The sequence below is a fragment of the Phalaenopsis equestris genome, unplaced genomic scaffold (genome assembly GCF_001263595.1).
Source record: "Phalaenopsis equestris unplaced genomic scaffold, ASM126359v1 Scaffold000604, whole genome shotgun sequence".
NCBI classification, from domain to species: Eukaryota; Viridiplantae; Streptophyta; class Magnoliopsida; order Asparagales; family Orchidaceae; genus Phalaenopsis; species Phalaenopsis equestris.
This window is the reverse complement of record NW_018165044.1, coordinates 31,905-56,281: the sequence shown is the minus strand read 5'-3', so window position 1 is coordinate 56,281 and position 24,377 is coordinate 31,905. Positions and strand designations below refer to the sequence as shown.

At 35.6% G+C, this 24,377-nt stretch overlaps 1 protein-coding gene across 2 annotated transcripts; it reads right to left on the bottom strand.

Moving 5' to 3' along the window:
- Positions 1 to 270: 270 nt before the first annotated feature.
- On the bottom strand, positions 271 to 23,594 carry LOC110029797. Of its 2 annotated transcripts, XM_020732244.1 has the most exons (4): positions 23,422 to 23,594; positions 22,919 to 23,149; positions 22,742 to 22,843; positions 273 to 1,300 (listed from the first exon to the last, which is right to left on the bottom strand). In XM_020732244.1, exons 2-4 carry the CDS (start codon positions 23,094 to 23,096, stop codon positions 549 to 551), a joined length of 1,032 nt encoding a protein of 343 aa, XP_020587903.1. In that variant the 5' UTR covers positions 23,097 to 23,149; positions 23,422 to 23,594; the 3' UTR covers positions 273 to 548. The 2 variants fall into 2 exon arrangements, with proteins under 2 accessions (XP_020587902.1, XP_020587903.1); XM_020732243.1 differs by lacking the exon at positions 23,422 to 23,594 and having other exon boundaries at positions 271 to 1,300; positions 22,919 to 23,218.
- Positions 23,595 to 24,377: the final 783 nt, after the last annotated feature.

Sequence of the window (24,377 nt, the reverse complement as noted above, 5' to 3'; positions counted from 1 at the left end):
TATACATGCTATAAAACAAAACATTGGATGAAGGTAAAAAAGATTGGCCGTTGCATTAAAAATTTTGATGCCTAGCAGTAAAGAAAATGCAGAAGTTTATTTAAGTAACTACAATCAAGGCAAAAGAAGAGCAGCAATTTTTGCACCCTACAGACAGAAAAGCAGCCAAACATACAGCACAAGATTACAAAAATATAGTTTCGTGCTAAAATAAATCATTTGCTTTCAGTCTTGAAATTTTGCATATTTACCGGAACCAACATCTTGGAAATTATATTAAGCTGAGATTCATAACCACTACAAATACCAATTCAAACTCCATGAATTATTTAGAATTCCTAGCTATTGATGCTTAGTTCCAAAGCTCATTCTTTCATTAAACTAAATTGAAAATGTTGGTTATTCACAACACCTGCAAGCACTAATTATATTGAAGAAATTGCCAACCCACTTAAAAAGCATACAGACAAGGAAAAAAATTTATATTAATAAAAATAGCAACAAAAAAATAACTCCCCAGGCATGAAACATTTGAGACTCCTACCAAACTAAATGAAATTCTGTTGATTGGATTCTAACCTCTGCTCCAGTACTTTAATTGTTGAGCATAGCTCAACCTTCTGCTCCTTGTAACTCTGAAGTAAGAAATCCTTTCCTTCAATCACCACCCGCAAGTCATCCAGTTCTTTCTTCAGCAAACACATCCTCTCCTCATCTCCTTTCTCCTTCTGCACCCCAACGCAGTGCATATCAAGATCATTCATGCTGTCAGGAAAACCATTTACAGTCTCCGGCCGCCAGTTAGCTACAGATGACAGCTTTCCTGGAGAATAACTGGGTTTCAAAAAGCAATGATTAGCAATGACCTTTCTTAGCCTTTGGATTTCTCTCTCAGAATCGAACAATTCTTGGTTTGCTGAATCAAGCTGAGACTGTGTCTGTGCCACTAGAGACATCTGAGTACAAAGGGAATTCTGGAGGTCCGCAATCTGATTTTGCATCTCCATCACCATTTCATCACGTCTTTTGAGCTGCTGCCGTAATTTGTTTATTACCTCTCTTTTGGTATGGATGTCAGACCCAGATTCAGAAATCGACGGGGAGTCTGAACCAGTAGAATGGTTAAAGGGCTTGTAGGGAAGTTCAAGCACTTCAGGGGAGGATGCCCACATCGTGTTGCCATTAGAATCTTTGTTTAATTCGGCAGCTGAGATCCTCACAAGTGGAAGAGAAAGTTCTGATTCTTCTGTGATTGGATTATCAGACCCTTGCTTGATTTGCATTCCACTATTTGCATGGCCTAAAATATGAAATTCATATATTGAGAAGAATTTAGTAAAAATAAAAACGCTGTGTTTGTTCTTCTCTTTGTTGGATTCTTTCCATTAGGTTCATTCTTCGAATTAATTTAACTTTAATACACAGCAGGAAAAATATGTGAAAAGTAGAGAAATAAATGATTTATCATTACGAGAAATATGCATGCTAGAAAGCCACATATTTGGATAGTTTAGTAACCATATTCAGTAATCCAAGCAAAGCTAGTTAATGCCAACAAAAAATGGTAGGGTAGCAACTATAGTTTTAAATGCAGGGATTTACACAGCATTCCAACCTGTTGATTTGTCTACAAGAAAAGGTTCACAAATTATTTTGATTCCACAAGGTTAAGATATTTGAGCACAGAATTAACAAGATTTTGCATATGAATCAAGAAAGTTGGATTCTGCAAAGAAGAAAGATATTTAACCAACAGCAAGAATGTTAAGGCTGGTGTGGCTAAAGTAAAATTTGATGGATTGAGAAATGAATGTGCATTACAGTAGTAGAATTCAAGTAAAGGTAGAGGAAAATTAATTTATGTGGTTTAAGTACATACAAGTAAATGTAAAACAAAACACCAATAAATTGAATGGATAAAATAATAGATCAGCAAAATGGCTTTTTAAGCTGACTTCTTGAGGAGGAAACTTGTAGATGAATCCAAAAAATCAGATTGATGAACCTATATAATCCCTGGTGAAGATGGTGAGTTTTGGAGATGAAAATTTTCTCTGTCCTCAAACCTCCATAATTAATGACCCCTCCAGCAGAAAAACACCCATGATAAAAGAAACTTGCCACTCTAGCTTTCAAAATGCAGAAACACAGATATGACAATGACTTCAAATGATTACATAGATAGCTATAAAATGTATTTTATGTTTTAAGACATGGGGATGGATGGATGGATCCGATCATGAACTCATAGTTTTATTGTCCAAGGTATACAATATTGCTCAACTCAAGACCTTGTGTTATAACTACTGGTACTAGGTCATAGAGTTCATTGTGACCAATACCAATAGGCCACTAAACATGCTGCAACTTGTGGCTTTTGAGCCAATGAACCTTAATTATTATAATTGCTAACCATAAGGTTTTTCATCAAAGAAAATCTTGAAAGAAACACAGATATAATTTAGCGGCTTATGAAAGAGTTTGTGATTACCTTTTAGGGTCCGTTTGAGACAGCTGTAGTTTATTGAATAATCTGCTGATAAGCTGATTAAAAATAATCTGTTGATAAGCTAGGTGAGGTGACTATTATAAATTTTTATTTTTTTTGGAAAAGTCAGACCGTTGCCAATAAGCTCCCACTGTACCTAGATAGGTGCGGTGTGAAAATGTTATTTTCTGCGTTTTGAAAACGCATAAGCTGCCAAAATACAGTTTACCCAAACAGGTCAATTGCGTTTTCAAAACGCCACCGCACCAAATAAGCTGCCCCAAACGGGCCCTAAGAGAAAGATTAGGTTCTTGAGTTTGTGATCAATTTCCCAGGATATATTATATCCCGAACACCAATTCAGTGTTACTTGTCTCATATTATCCCTCGTGGTAGAACTTGATGCAGGTTGTGTCATTCCATGAGTAAAAACTTATGCTAATTAATATCATAAAATAAGAAAGAAAATAACTCTTTTATCCAATGAAATTATTTCCTGGTATAACTCCTAACACTCTCCCTCAAGTTGAATATGGTTAAACTTAAAACCTTTATCTCAACTTGTTGTTTTCTTTGACCGCAATTTCTGTAGTGTCTGTAGGTAGGCGTAAGACTCCTGCAGGTAATGTTGTAGGAGAGTTTGTAAGGAAGTAGACAACATCAGTTGCAGTTCCTGCAGTGTTTGTAGGTAGACGGAAAGCTCCCGCAGATAATATTGCGGGGGGGTTTGCAGGCAATTTAGACAACTGTGATTGTCTTTTTACTGCAGTTCCTGCAATGTCCGTAGGTAAACGGAAGACTCCTGCAGATAATGTTGCAGGGGAGTTTGCAGGGAAATAAACAACCAACAGAAAAATTTTCAGGGTATGACCTACAGAAAAAAAAACTCAAGAAGTAGGCCTCGTTATAGGAAAAGGCTCCAGAGGATGTGCTGAAGGAAGAATTCAGGTGGAGGGCCTGCTACAGTGAAAGTTTCGGAGGAATTTGATGCAATTTCTTGCGTCTTCATTTCCATTCGACAGGAAAGCGCTGCAACATCAGGAAGAATTTTTCATTGTAAAGAAGAAAACTAAGGGCAACATGAAAAGAGACACCTGTAAAAAATATCTTGAACGGGACAATAATAATTTGAATGGGCTTCCACCACAAGCAACCACAAAAACAACTGCACTAAATAAAACACTGCATTGACTGTAGAGAAAGTTGGTATGAGGCCATCACTGGGCACTCCTTCTGCCTGGTCATATATCCACCCAATGACCACACTATCACAATAGAAGTCAGAGTAGCGATGGCAAGCAAGAAACTTAGGGAATCAGGGAAGCTGCCAGGAAGCCGGACTGCTACAAGGAACATATGTCAAAAAAATAGTAGGAATGACCTATTGGGAATAGGGCGAGCCAGCTGCACCTCCAGAGGTAAGCACTTGTAAAAAATTAGTGAAGCCAAACTATTGGAAACTAGGATGTCGGATTGTTGAAAACCTGCAAGAAATTAGGAAAGCCAAACTGCTAGAAACTAGGAAGTCGGATTGCTACAAGGAACAAGTTCAACAAAAGAACAGCAGGAAGGATAATAGGGAAAAACGGGCCCTCCTTTCTTATTTTTGGTGACTGAGATCTGGAGGGGAGACAGCGGGAAAATAGCTCCCCCTTTCCATCTTTGAAGGAAGCAAGAAAAGAATCGGGATTTCCACTATAAGTGTGTTTAGCTGCCCTCCTATCTCCAAAGGAGAAGTCTCACAAATATAGACGAGAATGAGCGTGACAGCCAAACCAACTCCAAAGCCATCGATTAGCCTCGCTAGAAGGAGAGTGTAAACATTTGGAGACCAAAGCATCACCAGTCTACTAACAAAATAAAGGATTGATGAGAAAATCAGTATAGGACACCTCCCATATCGATCAGAAACGGGTCCAAAGAATGCGGTAATGATAGTAGCCATGATAAGTGACATGGCAACGATTAATGCTTCAATAGTATGCTGTTTGCAGCTTAAATTCTCTTTTAATATAGATAACAACTTCAACAATTGTGGCATTGTCCCAGCCCTGCAACAAGTTGCCTATAGTAGCAACTATGGCTATAAAGACAGCTCTGTCCATCTTTTCAGTAAGGAATGGCGTGTTAATCAGAAACAATTGTCATGCTTCGAGGATAATCGAGAAAAGAAAATCTCAATCAACAGAAATATCAAAAACGACAAGCTGGACACTCAATGCAAAACATGCTCATAGATGAACCTCTACACAATGCTTGCAACACTCTCCAACCCGCCTTTCAAGCACAACTCTATGAAATCTTCTAAAGCCTACACTTTTTACGCCACGACCTCCAAAGCATAGTTGTAACCACTCTGTCAAAGCATCGGCCTTCACATTCAAAAGATTCAATGTGATCCTGGGTCTTCTTGATCGAGACAAAACTCTGAATCCCTAAATCTGAATCAATTTCCTGATCTTAGAATCCTGTATGAAATATGAACCCACACACTCGAGTAAGGAGAAATAGTAGAGAGGTTGGGAAGGCCTGTGTTGGAAACTGGTGGAGGATGTTTCCCCTGCAAGCACAGAGGGGACGAATGCTAGGAAATAACTGCAGAAGGCCCTGCAAGTAAATCAGACGGCTGTTGTAGAGGAGCCCAGTGGCTTTCAGAAGAGAAGAAGAAAAAATTATTGTTTCAAAATAACAAGACAAATGCCCCTCCCTTCGCGCATGGAGAATGGTAGAAAGGGAGTCTGATGGTTCTAGAAGAAGGACCGACAGCTAGGGTAAGGAATCGTGCACTAATACCATGTTAAAATTTAGAATAATGCGGAATAAAACAGAATTCAGAATAATTTCATTGATATGAAGGGGGGTATAAATAACGCTTAAATGAATCCTAGAATAGGAAAGATGATAAAAAGAAATATTATAAAAAAAAAGATATATCACCAAATATCTCCAATAAACAAATCATATTAATTGTTTGAAGTAAATGAAATAACATAAAATACGAAAGCCAAATAGAAAAATAAATAACTCATAATCTAAGAAAATAAATATAAAATATGAAAGAAAATAACTTCTTAATCCAAAAAAATAGTTTATTCCTCATAATTTCTCACAGGAATAAATTATTTTCTAACATAACTCCTAACAAGATATATTGAAATTTTCCTTTATTTTCCAAAATATTTCATAATAACTTATTAGAAACATCTTTCACTATTTCGAGAATAAATAATAATAATTGTGAAAAAATACAAAATGCATCATGATTTATGCCAAGAATTTCATGTAAAATTTTTTTATCATTTTTGAATTTTTGTGATTTTAAAAGAAAATTTTCAACATTTTCTGATTTTAAAAATCTTCAGGGCATTTTTGTAAATTTAAAATATTTCATGAATATTTTTCTAATTTAAAAAATGTTGACTAAAGGCATCTTATATTTTTTAAAACTTTTTTTATAAAGAGAGTTTAATAACCTATTGAATGACACAAATTTATGCTACATGACAGTCGACTAACATGATCCTACACCTTCGTTTCATGAAACTGATATGGCATGTCATGTATTTACTTTAGTGCATAGACATAACCTAGATAAGGCAAGAAACAAATGTGGCACCTCATCAACTTGTGAAGAACCAATATGGTTGCTACCAAGATGGCCCTATTTGGGTTAGATCCGAGTTGCTTCAAATTTATAGATGGGCTTTTCTAATCATAAAAGGCACTTAATGTAAAGGCGGGATATTAAATTATGGACTTGTTAAGTTTACAAGGCTCATTTTGCACAAGTGGAACTATCAGATTAGCTAGGTAGAATGGGTCTAGAAAGTGTTTTCAGCTTCATTAGAAATGTTAGTGGAGCTTGCCGGGTTAAGGAGCTAAAGTTGATTGGGTTTGACTAATTGTGAGCAGAATTTGACCCCAAAGCCAAAGGCCAAATTTTGGTTGAATTACGATCCCTTATGGCTCACCAATACAAATGGCTATGACAACAAGAGCCTTATATAAAGAGCTTGTTGGGGGGCTTAGTGCAGTCAGGCAAGCACAATGTTTCGATAACCTTCCAAAATTCTCCTTTCATTGCCCTTCCAAAGCTTTTGATGGATAAAGCACAATGAAATCGGCAAAATCTTGTAGGCGGGGCAAGACATCGTCAGAAACATGGGTTGTCATGTGGAGTTAATTGAGGATGTTAAAGCTCTTAGCGCACTTCTAGATAAGCAGGTATGTTTGTGCCCTAAGTTATTTCAACATATGGATGAGATGCACAGTGTGTTAAGAAACCAACCATTAAAATGAGTTTTTGTAATTGAAAATTAAGGACCAAATCGGAGGTTGAGCCAAAAGTAGCAAAGGTTCAAGATTAAAAAATTCAATCTGGATTAAACTATGAGGTTGAATTAGATTATGTAATAAATATAAAAATTACTTGAGTATTACTGACTGATGTAATAATGTTGCAAAAATGTGACAAAAAGTAAAAAGAGAACTACATCCAAATATTTATAATTGATATGTCAACAATAAATTTTTATCAAGCACCAATCTCGATGCATTTTTATGAAGAATCTTTAAAATTCAAATTTAAAATCATCTAACAAACTGAAAGTTAAGCTGATCGTCTCGAATGATACAAAAATTGATTCAATTTGAATCCAATCAAGCCCAAATCAAGCCATTGAAGCACATTTGGAGGATTTGGATCATCAATTGAATGATAAAATGAACTTCGAATTTAACATATTTAAAGTCTAATCGAGCATCTTGACAATAGGAATCCAACAAACCTATGATTGCTAAATTTTGAGGTAATGTAGACAAATCATTAAATAGTCATCTATTATTGAGGATCAACAGAGAACGCCTGATCAGGTGGTAAAGAAAGTTATGCTCCAAAAGGCCGAAATGCCAATTCTCAAAAAATATAAATAGCTTCCACTCTTCACTTGAAAGGAGAGAGAAGATAAGGAATTTTAGAGCCTGTTACAAAGAGAAGACCTGATGATAAATACCGGCCTTTGTAACTGCCAAGCACTATCGACCACCGCACGTCGACCATCATCGCCTACCGCCAACCATCACTGTCTTTCTTTGCCAAACATTGGTTGTAGCTGACCCCTACTTGCAGCTGTTGTATTCCAAATACAATCATTATGTTGTATTCCAAATACAATCATTGTATCCAACACCTGTATTGAAAATAGCTTTGTAAAGCCGACCACCGTTGACGACCAACGACAGTCACCGCTTGTTGTTGCTAATTGTCGGTCACTGTCGACCCTTGCTCACAACTATTGTAGTCCAAATTTAGCTATTGTGTCTAATATCTTTATTTTATGTTTTGTATAAAGACAAATGTAATTTTCAGTGTAAGATAATAACCTCATTCTTCCCGTTACAGGAGAAAGACACACCCTTGTACTTACAAACACATAATGGATTATTTTGACTGCGTTAGGACCCATGGTTTTTCGATGTAAAAAATTTTGGTCCCTCCACTCACTACTTCTCTTTATTTTTGTGTGTGCTAGATTTTCGTACAATTCTAGGATATTAAAACACAACTCTACCACCATGAATTTTCTAGTACACAATAATTTAACACCGTCTGTGAGAAACAAAGTCATATTGATAGAAATATACACTTCTTTAATGGCCAACATACATAATACACGAGCTTCTCGCTCTAATCTCCATTGTAGGGCACAACCTCGAAGATCAGGACACCAAGCCTCTGCTTTGTTTTTCAATAATATACCTCACGTAACTGACAAAGGAACCTCCTTTTCATCTCTTGAAGATTGTGCACGAAGCATGAAGAAATTTCAAAATGAGATCCTCTGACTTTTATGTAAGGTTCGACAATCGTCGGTAGTGCACATTGGAGGAGCACAGTTACCTCAAAATCCACTGATTAAAGGTATATAGTTAGTACCCCCTCTACACTGAAATTCCTCCTCAGCAAACTAGCCTCCTGGACACTGCTAGCTCTACACATCCATCCTTTGTAGTCAAGCCCAGTAGAAAGCCTCCAACACGTGAGGAGAACTTAGTTCGATCTCACGTAACCGGTGACAAGTTATGTTGTTTAAAGCAAGAAGAGTTTCCTCTAAGAGATATAAGTCATTTCTCAGCTCAACGTAATTCTTAAGAGTCTTCCCCATTAGCTAAGATAGTCCTTCAACATTCTATGCCAATAAGGTTCAAGCTTTAAAGCATTAACTCTTAAGATAGGATGTCTGACTCATGAATAAGCTTATAAAATAACCATCATGCACATACATCGACTTTTAACATGCTCTTTTGTCAATTTTTTCCGGAACTCTTAAAGTTTAGACACGTATTTGGTACTATTCACTCTCAGGAGTGATCATTCATACTTTTGATGAACTTGCTAAATCATTTGTCGGGCAATTCATCGCAAATCAAAAGATTAACAAATACTCTTTTTATTGTTCCGAGATTCCACAAAGTGAGTGTGAGTCATTGAAAGATTATTTCAAGAGATTCTTGATTGAAGCTAGTCAAATCTCAAGAGTATATCTATAATTACTAAGAGGTGTTTGCTTGAGAGATTACATCCTGGTCCTTTCTACTCATCTTTATTGTGAGAAACAATTCGTTTATATGCTAAGCTCATCCATCGCGCTGCAACCCACATTGCAGTTGACGAAGCTATTAATACATATAAAAAGCAATTTGAACCATTCATAGGAAAACTAAAGAATAACCTCAGAGATAAAACTCAGTCATCTCAACGAAAGAAGTACGAGCCTCAGAGAAACTGTAATCTGCCCCCTCGACCCCGGAAACGTGAATTCCGATTGGAGAAGAAATTCACACTGCTTAACAGCTCATATGTTGATGGCAATTAAAAGTAATGAAACTCTTAAATGACCAACACTAGCAAAGCCAAATTCAAGGAAGCAAGAAATATATTATTACTTCCATTGAAGTAATGGTCATAACACTGAAACATGTTATCAACTCAAAAGAAGGAATCAAAAGGTTAAATCGATGGGGGGTATTTACGTCAATTCACACAATGTAAGATTCCCCACACAAATAATAAACTTACTAGGGGGCAGTAAGCCTAAAGGCAACAACGATGGATTCATTAAGTTGTCAGTGAAATTGAAACTAGCATGAGAGGACCTTTAATAATCAAGTAGGTTCCTATCACTGACTATGAAGAGCCTTCAGAAAAGAAATCATTTGTCAGTCACTCCATCTTCTTTGATGAATTTGATCTTGAGGGGGTATAAACCCCTCGCCAAGATCATTTAGTTATAAGTGTTGGGATTGATGAACATTTTTATAACGTAAAGAGAATCTCGATTGACGGAGAAAGTTCAGTCGATGTCTTATTTTATTCAACTTTCCTTGACCTAGAGTTGACCAAATAAAACTACAGCATGCTGCTGGACCACTTTACGACTTTGATAACCAATTTGTTCGTGTCGAAGGAACAATCACTCTCCCTGCTACATTGAGAGTATTCTCGACAGATTACTCGATTCAATTCATAGTTGTCAATTTGGAATCGACATACAATGTCATCTTTGGAAGACTCCTTTAGTCGACCTTCGATGTCAACTTCTATACTGCACCTTAAAGTAAAATTTCCAATACTATCCAAAGTTGGCGTTGTACAAGGGGATTATAAAATAGCACAATCATGCTACCTCAAACAAACCCGGAACATTTGAGTTGAAGGACCCGGACGGGAAGACCCTTCCTCAAACTTGAAACCCAGAATATTCGCATATATTATCGATGATTAGTGTAGTCAACTTATTTTAGATATTATTTGTCTTTACTTGTGTTCAACTATTATTTTGTATTTGTCTTTGCATTCCTCTTTGTTTGGTTTAGTATTCTTCTGATGTTTGATATACTTAATATTATCTGTGGAGTGAATTGTCTCTACTGCATGCATAAAACTTTATTTGAATATAGTTATAATTACATCTTCAAGAAAATTTAGGGCATCTTCAAAAAAATTTAGGGCCAATTTATAGGCTTGTATAGATAACAACAATAACAACCTCGATGGAGGGTACCAAATCCAAAAACAATAACAAAGAAGTTAACAAATGTCTTTTTTGATTATAATTGTAATCATATTTTCAAGAAAAAGTATGGAACATTTCAACCTATACCCCGAACTAAAGAAACACAGAACATTTCTAGCACCTTATTATGGACTTAATCAGTCCTAGGAGGATTTGATTCGACTGTCCATAAAATGATAGCGTCATCAAATAATTTCCAGCAAAACAACATAGGATAAGTCTAAATTGTGAATTTCATTCAACTTTGCTCACACAGATTAGTGTCATCAAGCATTTCTGACAAGAGAATCTAGGACAGGTTTAACATCATTGTTGGATTTTCATTCGACTTTGTCCATGACAAGTTAACATTGTCAAGCATCTTCGACAAAATAACCTAGGACGAGTCAAGCAACTTTTGTGGATTTCATTCAACTTTGTCCATAATAGATTAATGTCATCGGGTATCTCCGACAAGATATCTTAGAATGATTCTAACATCCTTCGTAGATTTCATTCAACTTTGTTCACAACAAATTAATGCAGTCGAGCATCTCTGACACGACAACTTATGACGAGTTTAGTATCATTGACGGATTTCATTCAACTTCATCTACAATAAATTAATGCTGTCGAGTATCTCCGACAAGAGAATCTTGAACGGGTCTAACATATTTGGTTGATTTCATTTGATTATTCCTAATAAATTAATACCGTTGAAAAATTTCCAACAAAACAACTTGGCTCTAATTATCATCAATTGAACAATCCAAATTTTTACAACCCAAAAAACATGCAACAACAACCTAAATAAGGGTAGGCAATAACAGTTTGAATATGGGTAAGCAACCGTAACCTAAAGACAACAACATCCTTGATATGGGGAAGGCAATAATAGCCTCAATATGGGAAGATAACAACACCGCATCGGTAAAGGCAACAACAACCAACATCAACAAAGGAAACAACCTATGTAATGCAGACAACCACAATCTAGGAGAAGGCAAAAACAGTTGCAAGAAACTTTAATCAGTAGAAAAGCGACGTGGCTTCTTTGCTCCTTAATGTGCCTATTTATAGGTTAAAATTTAGAAAATGTCAAAATTCAAATTTTAGGAGTTTTCTTCCTACAAATCCTCAGACACATACAAGCGTGTGTGAATGTGCACACAACTTTGGGTAAAGGCGTGCGCACAACCGCGCGCTTAACTACACACACTTGCACACGCACCATACTGGAGCAGTTCATGAACCATTTCATGCAAGAAAACGATTCCGCAATTGTACCTGCACACACATGCTCACAACCCACTCTCGCGCTCCTCTGAGTTGCATTGCTGCGGACGTCAGCGCATCGCTACCACAAGGTCGAACGCACACACAACACCTCACGAATACATCGCGCCTTGCTACCACACACACTATTGCCTCACACACACCTGTGCTCCCCATGCTCCCTGTGCATGCCCAGACATTCAGTTACTACATGCACTTGTGCACATGCTCGCTCGGAGCCTATGCGTGCGAACACACTCACACTAGTGCATAGTTGCATCCTTGCTAGCGTTCATACGTGCCTGCAATCACATTCTTAAACACGCATTTGTATTCAATTACTTGTATTGACATTCACGTGTACTCGTATATGCATGCCTACATGTACAAGAGTCTACCACCACTGTCATTGGACCACTGCTACCCGACCACCATCACCATATGAGACAATAACAACATAATCAAAACTCTATAGAGCATCCATGCCAGCTTAAGTATCCTCAAAGTAAGAGTTTTTGGAATATTTGAAGTTATATTTTCGAACAAAACCAAGTAATATCACTCGAAAATAGGGGACACATTACAAAGTTCTATCAAACACGAATATCGAGGCATTTTTTATGAAGAATCTTCCAAATTCAAATTTAAGATCAACAAAGCCCACATTTCAGTAAGCTTGTAGTCAAACTAACAGTCTCGACAAAGCAAATTCAATGATATCAAAATTGGTTCAATCTGGGTCTAATCAAGCCATTGAAGTACGTTTGAAAGTTTTAGATTGTCAATTGAATAATCAAATGAACTCCAAATTTGACATATTTATAGTGAAAATATAATGTCTTGACGAGAGAAATCTAACAAGCCTAAAATTGCTAAATTCTAGTCATTTAGGAACTCAAATCATTAAAAAATTGTTATGTAATGAAGCCTAATTTGGAAAAAATTAGCATCCAAGGGTGGGAAATCCGGCGCCATCAGGTAGAAAACTAGAGCCAAACCAGGCGCACCAGTGCCAGTGCGGCTCCCCAGCGCTCAACCAATGTTTCCAAGAAGGGAACCCGTCACTAGCAGGTGGAAACCTGATGCTCAGAGACTCATTTCCAACGTCCCGTAAACAGTGTCAGAAAACACAGCACTCAGGAGGGGTGATCCAGTGCCTAGAAGAATAAGTCCAGGACCCAAGCGCGTGGAAGGCTAGCGTCCAAAAGGGGTGTGGTGGTGTCAAAATCACACCCTGCACAGGAGCAAACCATGTAAAAAATGCGGTCCCAACGCCTATAACTAATTCTGCAGTTTGAAACTTAAGTTTTAGGTTTCTTCACCGTGGGAAGAAAAAAACAAATTGTGTGAAGAGACGTCTGCAAATTGTGAGTGAAATTCTACAAATTTCTCATGTGCGGCCAAGAGATGGGCATTCATGAGTTATAGGATTGTAGAAAGAATTTTAGTGGGTGTAATTTGTACATTCCTCCTTATTTCATAGTGAATTTCTTAGTGTGGTTTGACTCATTGATTTTTTCCTATTCTTGGAGCTTTCCGAGTTAATTTTTTTTTTTTATTTTCTAGATTGTTTATTTATGCGCTTCCATTCAATTGTTTGCTTTAGATCAATTGTTTGCTTCTCAAATTGGTATTTTTCCGCAATTCCAAGGAAGTGAATATCCCCCAATAAGTAGTATCAAAAGTTATTTTATTTGTCACTGGAAGGAATCGCTAAGAAGTCTGAATCGATAATTCTGGCAGAATGGAAAGGCTTGATCGAACAATACTAGATTGAATCTGTCTTTCAATTTCCTCATCTATTACTTTCAACTCATGAATTAGAAAACTAAGGTAAATCTCATGATTGTACTAACAAAGATGTGTGAGAAGCCTTTGGCCACATACATTTTTTGAAAAAGAGATTGTTTGATATGAAGATGGTGGATGGGTAATTTAGTGGTAGAGCACTTAAATAAATTCAACATTGGGACAAACAAGTTATGCTCTGTGGGCATCAAGTTTGATGACGAAATCAGGACACTATTGCTCCTATCTTCATCGCCATACAGATGAGATAGATTGGTCACTGCAGTAACTCTTGAAGTAAAATGGAGTTAAGTTTTGATGACATTATGAGATTAGTGTTGAATGAAGAAGCCCGAATAAATGTGAGCAGTAAAACTTCAAATTCTTCGTTAAATGTCGAAAACAAAGGAATGAACTTGGACATTAACACATATAGAGACAAATTTAAGTATAGAGGAGGAAAATTCGGATCAAGAAAAGAAAAAAAAAAATAGAAGAAAGTGTTGAAACTGCGAGAAGAATGGTCATCTTAAGAAGAACTACAAAGCTTCAAAGAATGATGGTGGTGGAGGACTAGATAAAAATCTTTCTATTAATGTCTCCACTTATGAACTCTAATGTGAATCTAATTTTATCCCTAAATAGTACTTAATCTTGAATAGTAAATAAGAGCGTCACTTTTCATGTTTGCCTCCAACAAAGAGGTGTTTAAAAACTAAACTCAGTGTGGTTTAGAAAAGGTGTATTTAGAAGATAACAAGGGCTGCAATATTATAGAAAAGGGTGATTTTGATACCAGTTTATCAAATGAATCAGTCTGGAAGCTTAATGAAGTAAGTCATGTTCCATGTTTAAAGAGAAATTTGATCACGATGAGTCAACTTGCAAGATCAAGGTATGTGACTACTTTCACAAGTGATTCGTAAAAGGTGGCGAGGGGCAATGATGATGGCTCAAGCCAACATTGAAGATACTCATTACCTAATCAATGAGATAGTTGAATACATTGATGTAGTTGAAACAAATGTTTATACAGGTCTTTGACACTGTAGGTTTGGTCATATAAGTGAGAAATGTATAAAGTTCATACTAAAAATAAGTTTCATGATTTCAAGTCTATAAATCAATTTTTTTATTAAATATTGTATATATAAGAAGTGAAAGATGATTACTTTCTCCAAAAGTGGGTCAAATCTGAAGTCCAAAAAATTGAAGTTAGTGCACATTGATATTTGGCGTCCTACTCCAGTTCAGCCTATTGGAGGTTCTGACTACTTTATCATTCATTGATGATCACCAAAAAGATATGGATATATTTCTTAAAACATAAATTTGATATATTTGATGTGTATAGGAAGTGAAAGATCATGTTTAAGAATGAGGCAAATTTGAGATCAAATAATGGCAGCGGATATTGTGGTCAGAGGTTCAAAAATTATTGTGCTACAAAAGGAATCAGATATGAATTTACTATTCCAGGAACACCAAAACAGAATGGTGTGGTTAAGCGCTTGAATGGAACCATCATAGAGCAAGTTACAAGCATGAGGTTGCATACAGACTTGTGAAAGCAATTATGGGTAGAAGTAATAAATACTGCAGTTTATTTGATAAATCATGGTCCATCAGTATCTTTGAATGAAGACATACCTGAAGAAGCCTAGAGTAACAAGGATGTAAATTTATATAACCTGAGAGTATTTCATTGTCCAGCATGTGCTCATGTTAATACAGGATCAAGGAGTAAGCTTGATATGAAATCTGTCAAAAGAACTTTCATTGAATACAACTCAAATGAGTTTTAATACAAATTCTGGGATTATTATAATCAAAAGTTTATCAAAAGCAGAAATTTGACTTTCAATGAATTGGAGATGTACAACGACAAAAACAAGACTCACGATTTTTTATCAGTTGCTTCCTAAGAGCCTTCAAAATATTTTGAGATAAAATATACCAGTGATCAGGATGATAGAGAAAGAAAATGTGCTCATTCTGATGAAACACAAGAAGTTCTTAAGACACCTCTTACTAAAGTCAAGATGTCATACAAAATAACACGATTGATACAAATGTATTCTCCTTCTTTGTACTATATATTGTTAATTAATAGTAGTGAACCAGAGTGTATAAAAAGACAACTCTAGTTGAAACTCAAAGGAGTGGAAGTCTATCATGAATGATGAGATGAAACCATTAAAGTCAAATTAGACATGGAATTTAACAAAACTACCATATGACAAAAAAGTCACTGCACGGCAAGGGGATTTACAAACTAAAAAAAGAGTTAGATGGTAACAATCGTTATAAGGCAAGACTTGTTGTGAAGGATTTTCAGCAAAAGAAAGGTTCGGACTACTCAATGATATTTTCTTCTATAGTGAAAATGACAACCATTAGAATTGTGTTGAGCTTGGTAGTAGCAGAAAACAACATTCTTACATGGTGAATTGGTAGAGGAATTGTATATGGTGCAACCGCAGAGTTATGAAATTATAGGGAAATAAGATATAGACTATAGACCGAAGAAGAGTTTTTACGGTCTTAAGCAAACCCCAAGAAAGTGGTAAAGGAGGTTTAACATGTTTATATCAGACAAGGGATACATGATCAAAATACAAACTATTATTGCTGCATCTAACATGTTTATAATTATTATATTGTGTTTCTATTTTATATTGATAGCATACTGATTGTTGAAGTAGATATGGAGAAGATTAAAGCTTGAATAAGTAATTATCAAAAGAGTTTGAGATGAAGAGCTTAGATCCAACCAAAGAAAGTCCTTAGTATGAAAATCTACAGGGACAGAAGTACATGTATAATAAAGTTATCTCAGGCAGAATATGTTGAGAAGGTCCTACACATGTTCGACATGAGAGGCAAAATCAGTAACGCACCTTCTTAGGTAATTACTTCAAATTATCTACGGAACTATTGCTTAAGTCTAAAGTAGTGTCAGAATGGATGAGAAAAGCCCCTATGCTTCAGCTGTTGGAATTTTGATAAATGTGATGATATGCCCGAGACCAGATATTGGACATATAGTGAGAGTGACCGACAGGTACAAGAGTAATTTATAAAGACAACATTGACAGGCGGTGAAGTGGATTCCCAAATACTTGACAGAAACAATCAACAAAACACTTTGTTTCAGAGGTGCGGGGATTAATCTACAAGGATATGTAGATTTAGATCTAGCAAGGGATATTGATAATAAAAGTACAACAAGATATATCTTCACTTTGGGGAACATAACAGTGAATTGGGTTTCCAAGATAGAGAAAATTGTTGCACCATCAATTACAGAAGCAGAATACGTTCCCATCACTGAGGCTATCAAAGAGTGATTTGACTACAGAGCTTTATGGCAAAAAACAGCAAAGAGCAAGAAATTGGAAAAATTCATATTGGTAGTATAAGTGTTATTCATTTAGCTAAAAATGATGTTTTTCATTCCACGACAATGCACATTCAGCTAAGTATATCACTTCGATCGTTCTCTTCTAAAAGATTGATAATTATTCTTGTAGAAGATACCTACAACTCAGAATCCAATAGTTATGTTGATTAAGTTGTTGCAATTAAAAAATTGAAGCTATAATTAACTTCAGTTGAAGTTCAGAAAAGTTGAGACCAGGTTAAGCCACACTACATTACATAACTATAAAAATGGTGCAGATTTAGAGGAGAGATGATTGCAATTAGTCTCCAAGTGGGAGATTGTTATGTAATAGAGTCTGATTTGGCAAAGAAAAACATCTAGGAGTAGGAAATTCAATGGCAAACAAGGCATCGTAGTGCCACTAAGGCGCCCCAGCGCCCAACCAATGCTTCTTAGATGGAAACCCGACACCAACACGGGCAAACACGGTGCTTAGATAATTGTTTCTAGCATTTCAAAAACAAAGCATCCGGAAACTCAACACTCGGAACGTGCAATCCAACGCCCAAATGAATGAATCTAGGACCCAAGCACAAACGGGGTGCGGTTGTGCCCCAACGCCCAAATGAATGAATCTAGGACCCAAGCACATGGAAAGCCAGTGCCTAAACGGGGTGCGGTTGTGCCCAAATAGCACGCTGCACCAGAGATCCAGAAAACCCAACGCTCGAAAGTGGCACCTTGATGCCTGTAACCGATTATACAGTTTGAAACTTCAAAGATTGGGTTTCTTCACTGTGGGAAGAAAAAAATGAAAATCTTGAAGCGGTGTCTGCGAGTTATGAGTGGATTTCTACATATTTCTCATACGATCGGGAGAGGAGCATTCATGAGTACCAGGATTGTAAAAAGGATTTGAGGTAGTGTAATTTGTATATGTCTCCTCATTTCATAGTAAATTTCTTGGTGTGGTGAAATTCTGTAGGATATTTTTCGGTTCTTCAGTTTTTCCAGGTCGTGTTATATTTTTCAAATTTCTTGTTTGTGCACTTTTATTCAATTGTTTTCTTTAGATCTCCTGAATCGTTATTTTTCCACAATTCCTTAGAAGTGAATAAGCCCCAACAAAGATCATCTATGATCGAGGATCAAAAAGGGCTGTTGATCAGGTGGTTAGAGAAAATATGCGCTAAAAGACCCAAATGCCCCTCCCCAAAAGGCTATAAATAGGCCTCATCTCTTCACTTGAAATGAGAAGAATAAGGAGAGAAGAGGAATTCCAGAGCATGTTATGGAGAAAAAACTTGACGATAATCACCGGGCTCCGTAGCCATCAACCACCATCGACCAATGCCCGTTAGCCACCATCGATCACCAGCGGTCATAATCGTTAGCTGCAACCGACCACTGACTGTTCGCGACCCCTGCTTGCAACCGTTGTAGGCCAAATATTGTCGTTGTGTCTAATACTTGTATTGAAAACCTAACGAATAAACACTGTCCTTCGTAGTTATTGACTACTGTCGACCACCGCGACTCTTATTCGTTATCATTGTAGTTCAAATATAATCGTTGTCTCTAACACATATTTTCTTCGTGTTGTAAACATACAAGTATAATTTTTGGTATAAGATTGTAACCTCATTATTCTTGTTGCGGAATAAAGACGCACCACTGTACTTACAAACACAAAGTGTATTACTTTGGTTGTTTTGGGCCCAATAGTTTTTTTCCTTTTTAAATTTTGTCGCGTAAAAATTTTGGTGTCTCCTTTCGCTACTTTTGTTTATCTGTATTGGACCTTCATATAACACTAGGACATTAAAACACTAGCCTACCGCCGTAAATTTTTCTAGCACACAACAATAATATTGAAGATATATATTTCATAGATTTAAATTAAAAGATCATCTATATTTAAGTGACAAGTTTATTTTCTAACTTATAATAAAAATTTAGGTAATCCTTTAAAATCTTTTACACCTAATTGCATAAATGTATTTCAACTAGACAATAGTTTATACAAAAGTGCCCACAAATCAAAGAATTTGAAGAGTCAAAAGATTGGGAGTTAATGTTTATAAACTTAAATAGTTTTATTTATGTTAAATTAATTACATCCAGTCATTGTGGAATAAAGGCTTGTTGTTGTTGTTGTTGATTTACATTTGGTCATTCTGTTAAAAAAAATGGTGATAAAATGATCAAGAAATGATGTGTGTGACTCATTAAAATAACAACTAGCTCAATAATTCATCGATTCAACTGCCAGTCCTACCTAGTTCAATATGGTTCTAAAAAAATTATTTTGCATGTGGACAAAATCAGTTTGGAGACCAATTCACACTAGAATGATTTGAATTGAACGAGCTGTTTTGATTTTTAAAATTGAAAATACTAAAAAGAACTTGTAAAAAGTTGACAAAATATTTGAATGTCAATAAATATAAGAATTAGGGAGAAAAGAGTAGATAAAGCATAAACGGATGGAACCAAAATATTGATAAAACCTTAAAGAACATAAGGAGAATGAGGATTTATAAAGTTGGCTCTAAATAGTAAGATAAGGATAGTAATGACGATGATGATGTTGATGAAGATAATGATGCCATAATTATGATATAAACATAGGTGAAGATTTGGTGATTTGAAACTTTTTTTGTTTTCCTTGAAAAAAGTTTAGCATGTGCTTATGTTTTACCCATTTAAACAATCCTATGAACACTATCTTTTAATAAACACAAAGAACAAAAGCATTGATTGGATCAACATTATCTTGGAGAGCTATTAGTGCCCCTTCCAAAGCACAACTGAAAGCTAAAGCTAAGTTGTTCTTAAATCGTGCCACCATCTGGCAGATGTAATCGGAAAAATTTGGTAAAATAATCTCATGAACTAAAAAATTGTTGCAATTTTTAAAATCTAGCACAAAACATGAGCTGCTAAGTCGGTAAGCCACCCCAACCAAACAAGCACACCCAAAAAATCAAATGGTGAATTTACAATATGTAAATTCTTATTTTAATTACACATATTACCACATACCAACCAAGAAAGATTTGATCAATACATCAAGGCATAATAGTCAAACTTCACAATGCATAATAAATATGACTCAAGCATTTGTCACCGTTTATCATTATAATACAAATCCAAATTACAGTAAGTAAAAGCCTTTTGTATTAAATCTTAAATAAATTGGGATCATTTTAATTCAAATCATGATCAATACAATACCCAAATAGTTGGGCTTCCGAGTTAAAAAGGAAAAATAATGGAAGAATAGGAAGTTAATTAGATGGAGAAAGAGAGAGAAAATGAAAGAATGGGTAAATTAGAGAAAGTAAGTGGAAACCATTTTGCACTCACCGCTCCATCACTAGGAAGATTCACTTACCTCTTCACTATCTATCGGCTTTGCAGGCCAGTATTGTCCTCACTATTTCCCACAAAAACTTTTTGTTGTAGTTGTACACTCAAATATTTCATAGACCAAGTTGTTGAATGAATGAATCAGCAATCAAAGAAGTCCATCAAGCTATATACACTGCTACTGCATGTTATCTAGTTGTTGTGGCTGCCGGTCAACTCATGGTATAATACTTGAGAAAGTATTGGATGTATTAGAATTAGTGAAGACATTTCTGCCTAACTATGGTGGGGATAATATAATCAATTGAGAATCTCATATTCCTGGTTTTCCTACTCATGCCTTTTTTTTTTCATTTTACGCTTTCCATCCATGCCATTTCCATCTGTCACGATGTGTTTGTAAAATGCTTGGGATGTAAGTATTGTTATCTTGGCTATTGAATCCTTCTAATTTCTTTTGCATAGCCATTCTTGCTTGATCGCTTCTAAATATACAAGTCTCAAACTCAAATGATAAGAAGCATGGCAAAACAGACTTCCAATCACAGAGAAAACTTAAGTTGAACAAGAAGTTGTCATGTATAATTAGAATTCTAAACATATATTTTTGTAGATAACTAAAGATTAAAAAGTGAAATTTAGTAGAGTGAGAAATGGACATCAATGCTAGTTACGATAGGGAAGGGTGAAGAATTCCTAGAGACCTTGATTTAAGAATGTGAAAACTCATTAGATAAAGAAGTCAATCACTACAGTAGTCAATTTTTGACAGGAAAACCATATATGAAGGAGGAAAAAAAAAAGGATTTGTAAGCCATAGCATCATCACCAGTGGTGCTAATTTGCTTTTGGGGAAAGAATTTGTAAGCCATAGCATCATCACCAGTGGTGCTAATTTGCTTTTGGGGATTTTTGGTCACTAACATGATATGCCAAACTTCCCATGAAGCATATTCTCCATCATGTATGCTTACTTTTTTTCCATAAGGAGTCAAAAAAAGAAGAAAGGATTCATTGAAGCAAAGACTTTAACTACCACACATGAATGTGCAAGAACTATCATGACTACCAAGCCAATAAAGCTAGCTTGAGCATCTTCCTAAATCATATGCAACCTGGTTACCCGAGGTCCCCAAGTAAATGCTAATAAGTCAATTTGGAAAGGTGGTTCATGTTATAACTTTGAGAAAGCCAGTTCAAGTCTCATTTTATTAACTTCTGTGGCCTAGCTTAATGAAACCCAACCATTTCAAAGTAGACAAAAAATAGTTGATCTCGGAATACCTCTAGATATTAACAGTTTCAAGCTCAAGGATATATTCAAAAACACTGCAAAATTGTTAAAAATAAGGAGAACTCAGACTAGTCAGGAATCCACTGATCTAGATTGGTTAATATTACAATGACTATTCTATTAGAGCTAATAATTTCAATTTCAAACATAAATTCTGATTATCCAATCAGGAAAAAATTGAAAGACCCATAACACACGCACAAAAGGTAAACATATATAAAATATAATATAAAAAAGTAAATTATAGCATTAGTTATTATATTCAACAATAAAATTCTTGATAAATCCAAATGTCTATGGATAACATTAGGACCTTACTAACAAATTTTACCGAGAAATGAAAGGGAGAGAGAGAAAGATGGAAAAAGAATCAAGAGAAAAACTCTATGGTTCCTTATTTCAATTGATGTATAGAACTCAAAACAAATAATTTCTGACCAAGGCTTGCCCGTTGACTCCCTATTGATAAATGGGGCAAAGAAAAAAATCACAAAAAAAGATCTCACTGGTGGCCCTTATATATGCGTTATGTTTTTCCAAATATGAGGTGTGCCCACCTAAAGTCTTGGGTTGAATCTTAATGATTTGTTATGTTGCAATTTCAGAATGAGTTTATCTAATCGATTTCTAGGGCAGGGTAGCAAGCAAGTTTCTACGACGACTTTATTCTACAATATATAGTTGCATCTCAAGCTTGGGATGACTTGATCTTATCAACAAATTCATTGCAGCAAAGGTGACTCCGTCTGATCAGCCCTAGGGCCAATGAAGCCTTGTCTTTGGTGAGTTCAATCAAATGAACTTTCTGAGTCGACGGCCAAGTTTGCTTGAGCGGCCCAGGTGAATTTGGGTATACAATTACATATATATGATAAAATCCAACAAATCCCACTTGAATACAAATTTCCAAGCTCTATTAAGGTGTGTCTATGTGCATAACATAACACTGAAAAGAACTAAAAATAATATCTTGAATTGTTCATCAAAATCATTAATCAACATTGTAAAATCAAATGCAAATAGTCATTTTACAAATCATTCACAGCAGAGAAATAGGATATGTAACGAATTCGAAGAATCGTTACCTGAGACAAAATGGTAACAACCATCCTTATCTGGAGTAAACTGATACAAATTTGAATGCAACTGGCATACTCCTCGTGGTGGCAAGGCAGCATTCTTATTCCCTGTTTCAAGGCTGATGTGTTACTTCTTCTACTAGTCCATGAACATCCATCAAAGTTGAAAACACAAAAACTAACCTCTAATATCTTTTTTTAAACCTTTTGTTTCCAAGACCTCCTTCAGCTTGCATGCAATCCTGATTGACAAAGTACTCAGCAAGGCGCCTCCAGCAATAAGGATCCAATTGGGTCTGTCTCCTTTGACGCGATCCATCAGCTGAGCCCTTCGCATGGTTCCATTTGTTTTAGATTTCATATTCCGAAGCAAATAACTTCTCAGGAGAAAGCTTGCGAGAGGAAAAAATTGGCCTAATCCATAAGACGCAAAAGACGTTAATGTCATCTACGCGCTGGTTTCCTCCAAACAAAACAAGCCAGCCCTAGACTGTAATGTCTATATATAAATAAAAAAAGGAGGATTTTTAATAAATTAAACACAAATTGCTAGCTCAGGCAACCCTAATGCCACAATGAGTTCTACCATAGCATAAATTATTCAGCAACGAAAGATTACGAAATCATAAAAAGAACTGGAAAACAGCCAAAAAAAATGTTAACAATCACAATTGATGAAGACGTACCTCATTCATATGGGGAGAAGACGAAGTGAGGTGATCGGAAATTGGAGGTTTTAAAATATCGAAAGTCCAAGGCTCCTCAAATCTCATCGGCTCTTCAAACTCTTGTTTCACTCGACAGTAGTCTGCTGCAACCTTTTCTTTGTTGTCCTTTGATTTTGGTTTCATTTAGAAAATAGTTATATACTCCCAACCAACAACTCTAGTCATAGGTATGTGGGTGCATGTGGGGGGTGCAAATGAGTAAGAGGTGGTGCATGTTTCCATCTATTTGTGCTCGTGTTTGAAAGCTTCTATTATTCTTGCTCAATTTATTTTTATCTTCTATTAACAAAATTTATTTATCCATTTTAATAAATTCAAATAAATATAAAAAAATAAAAGTTCTATGAATTTATGAAAATTTCGAATCTAAGGCCTGAATTTTGTTTTGATTCATGTTAAATTTGGATTTTATAGAACCGAAAAGGAGATGAATTTAATGAATGTAAATTTACTAAATCCTATTAACGAGAAATCCTGACCACAGCCAAACACCCCCTTATTTTTTTTTTTTTTTTTTTTTTTTTTTTTGTCTCAAAAGAAAAAAAATACTAATTTTAATTTTTTAAATAAATCAATTTAAAAAATTAAACAAATAAATTAAAAATCACAAGATTTTATCACTTAAATATTGTGATTATAATGAAAAATGCATCACATAGTCATGGATATGTTGGTTTCACATTTATATCCAAGTGTAAAGCCACTCACCCAAGTATTCTCATCTCCACAATGCTTAGCTTTATTTTTTTTCTTCTCTATGGGCCAACAGTATGTGTCATTAATAATAGTATTCTCATCACCACCATCTTATAAAAGTTTTCCTTCAGTCTATGCGATACTTTTATATCACACAATAATATTGATTCATTCCTCCACTTCAACCACCCAGCATGAATTCTATTAATAGCATCCCT

Coding starts and splice junctions, on each gene's coding strand:
- LOC110029797 (XM_020732243.1), bottom strand. CDS start 23,183: ATGACATTAACGTCTTTTGCGTCTTATGGATTAGGCCAATTTTTTCCT. Junction 22,844..22,918: donor TTTAAAAAAAGATATTAGAG/GTTAGTTTTTGT, acceptor GCCTTGAAACAG/GGAATAAGAATGCTGCCTTG. Junction 1,301..22,741: donor TTGTTACCATTTTGTCTCAG/GTAACGATTCTT, acceptor TTCATATTTTAG/GCCATGCAAATAGTGGAATG.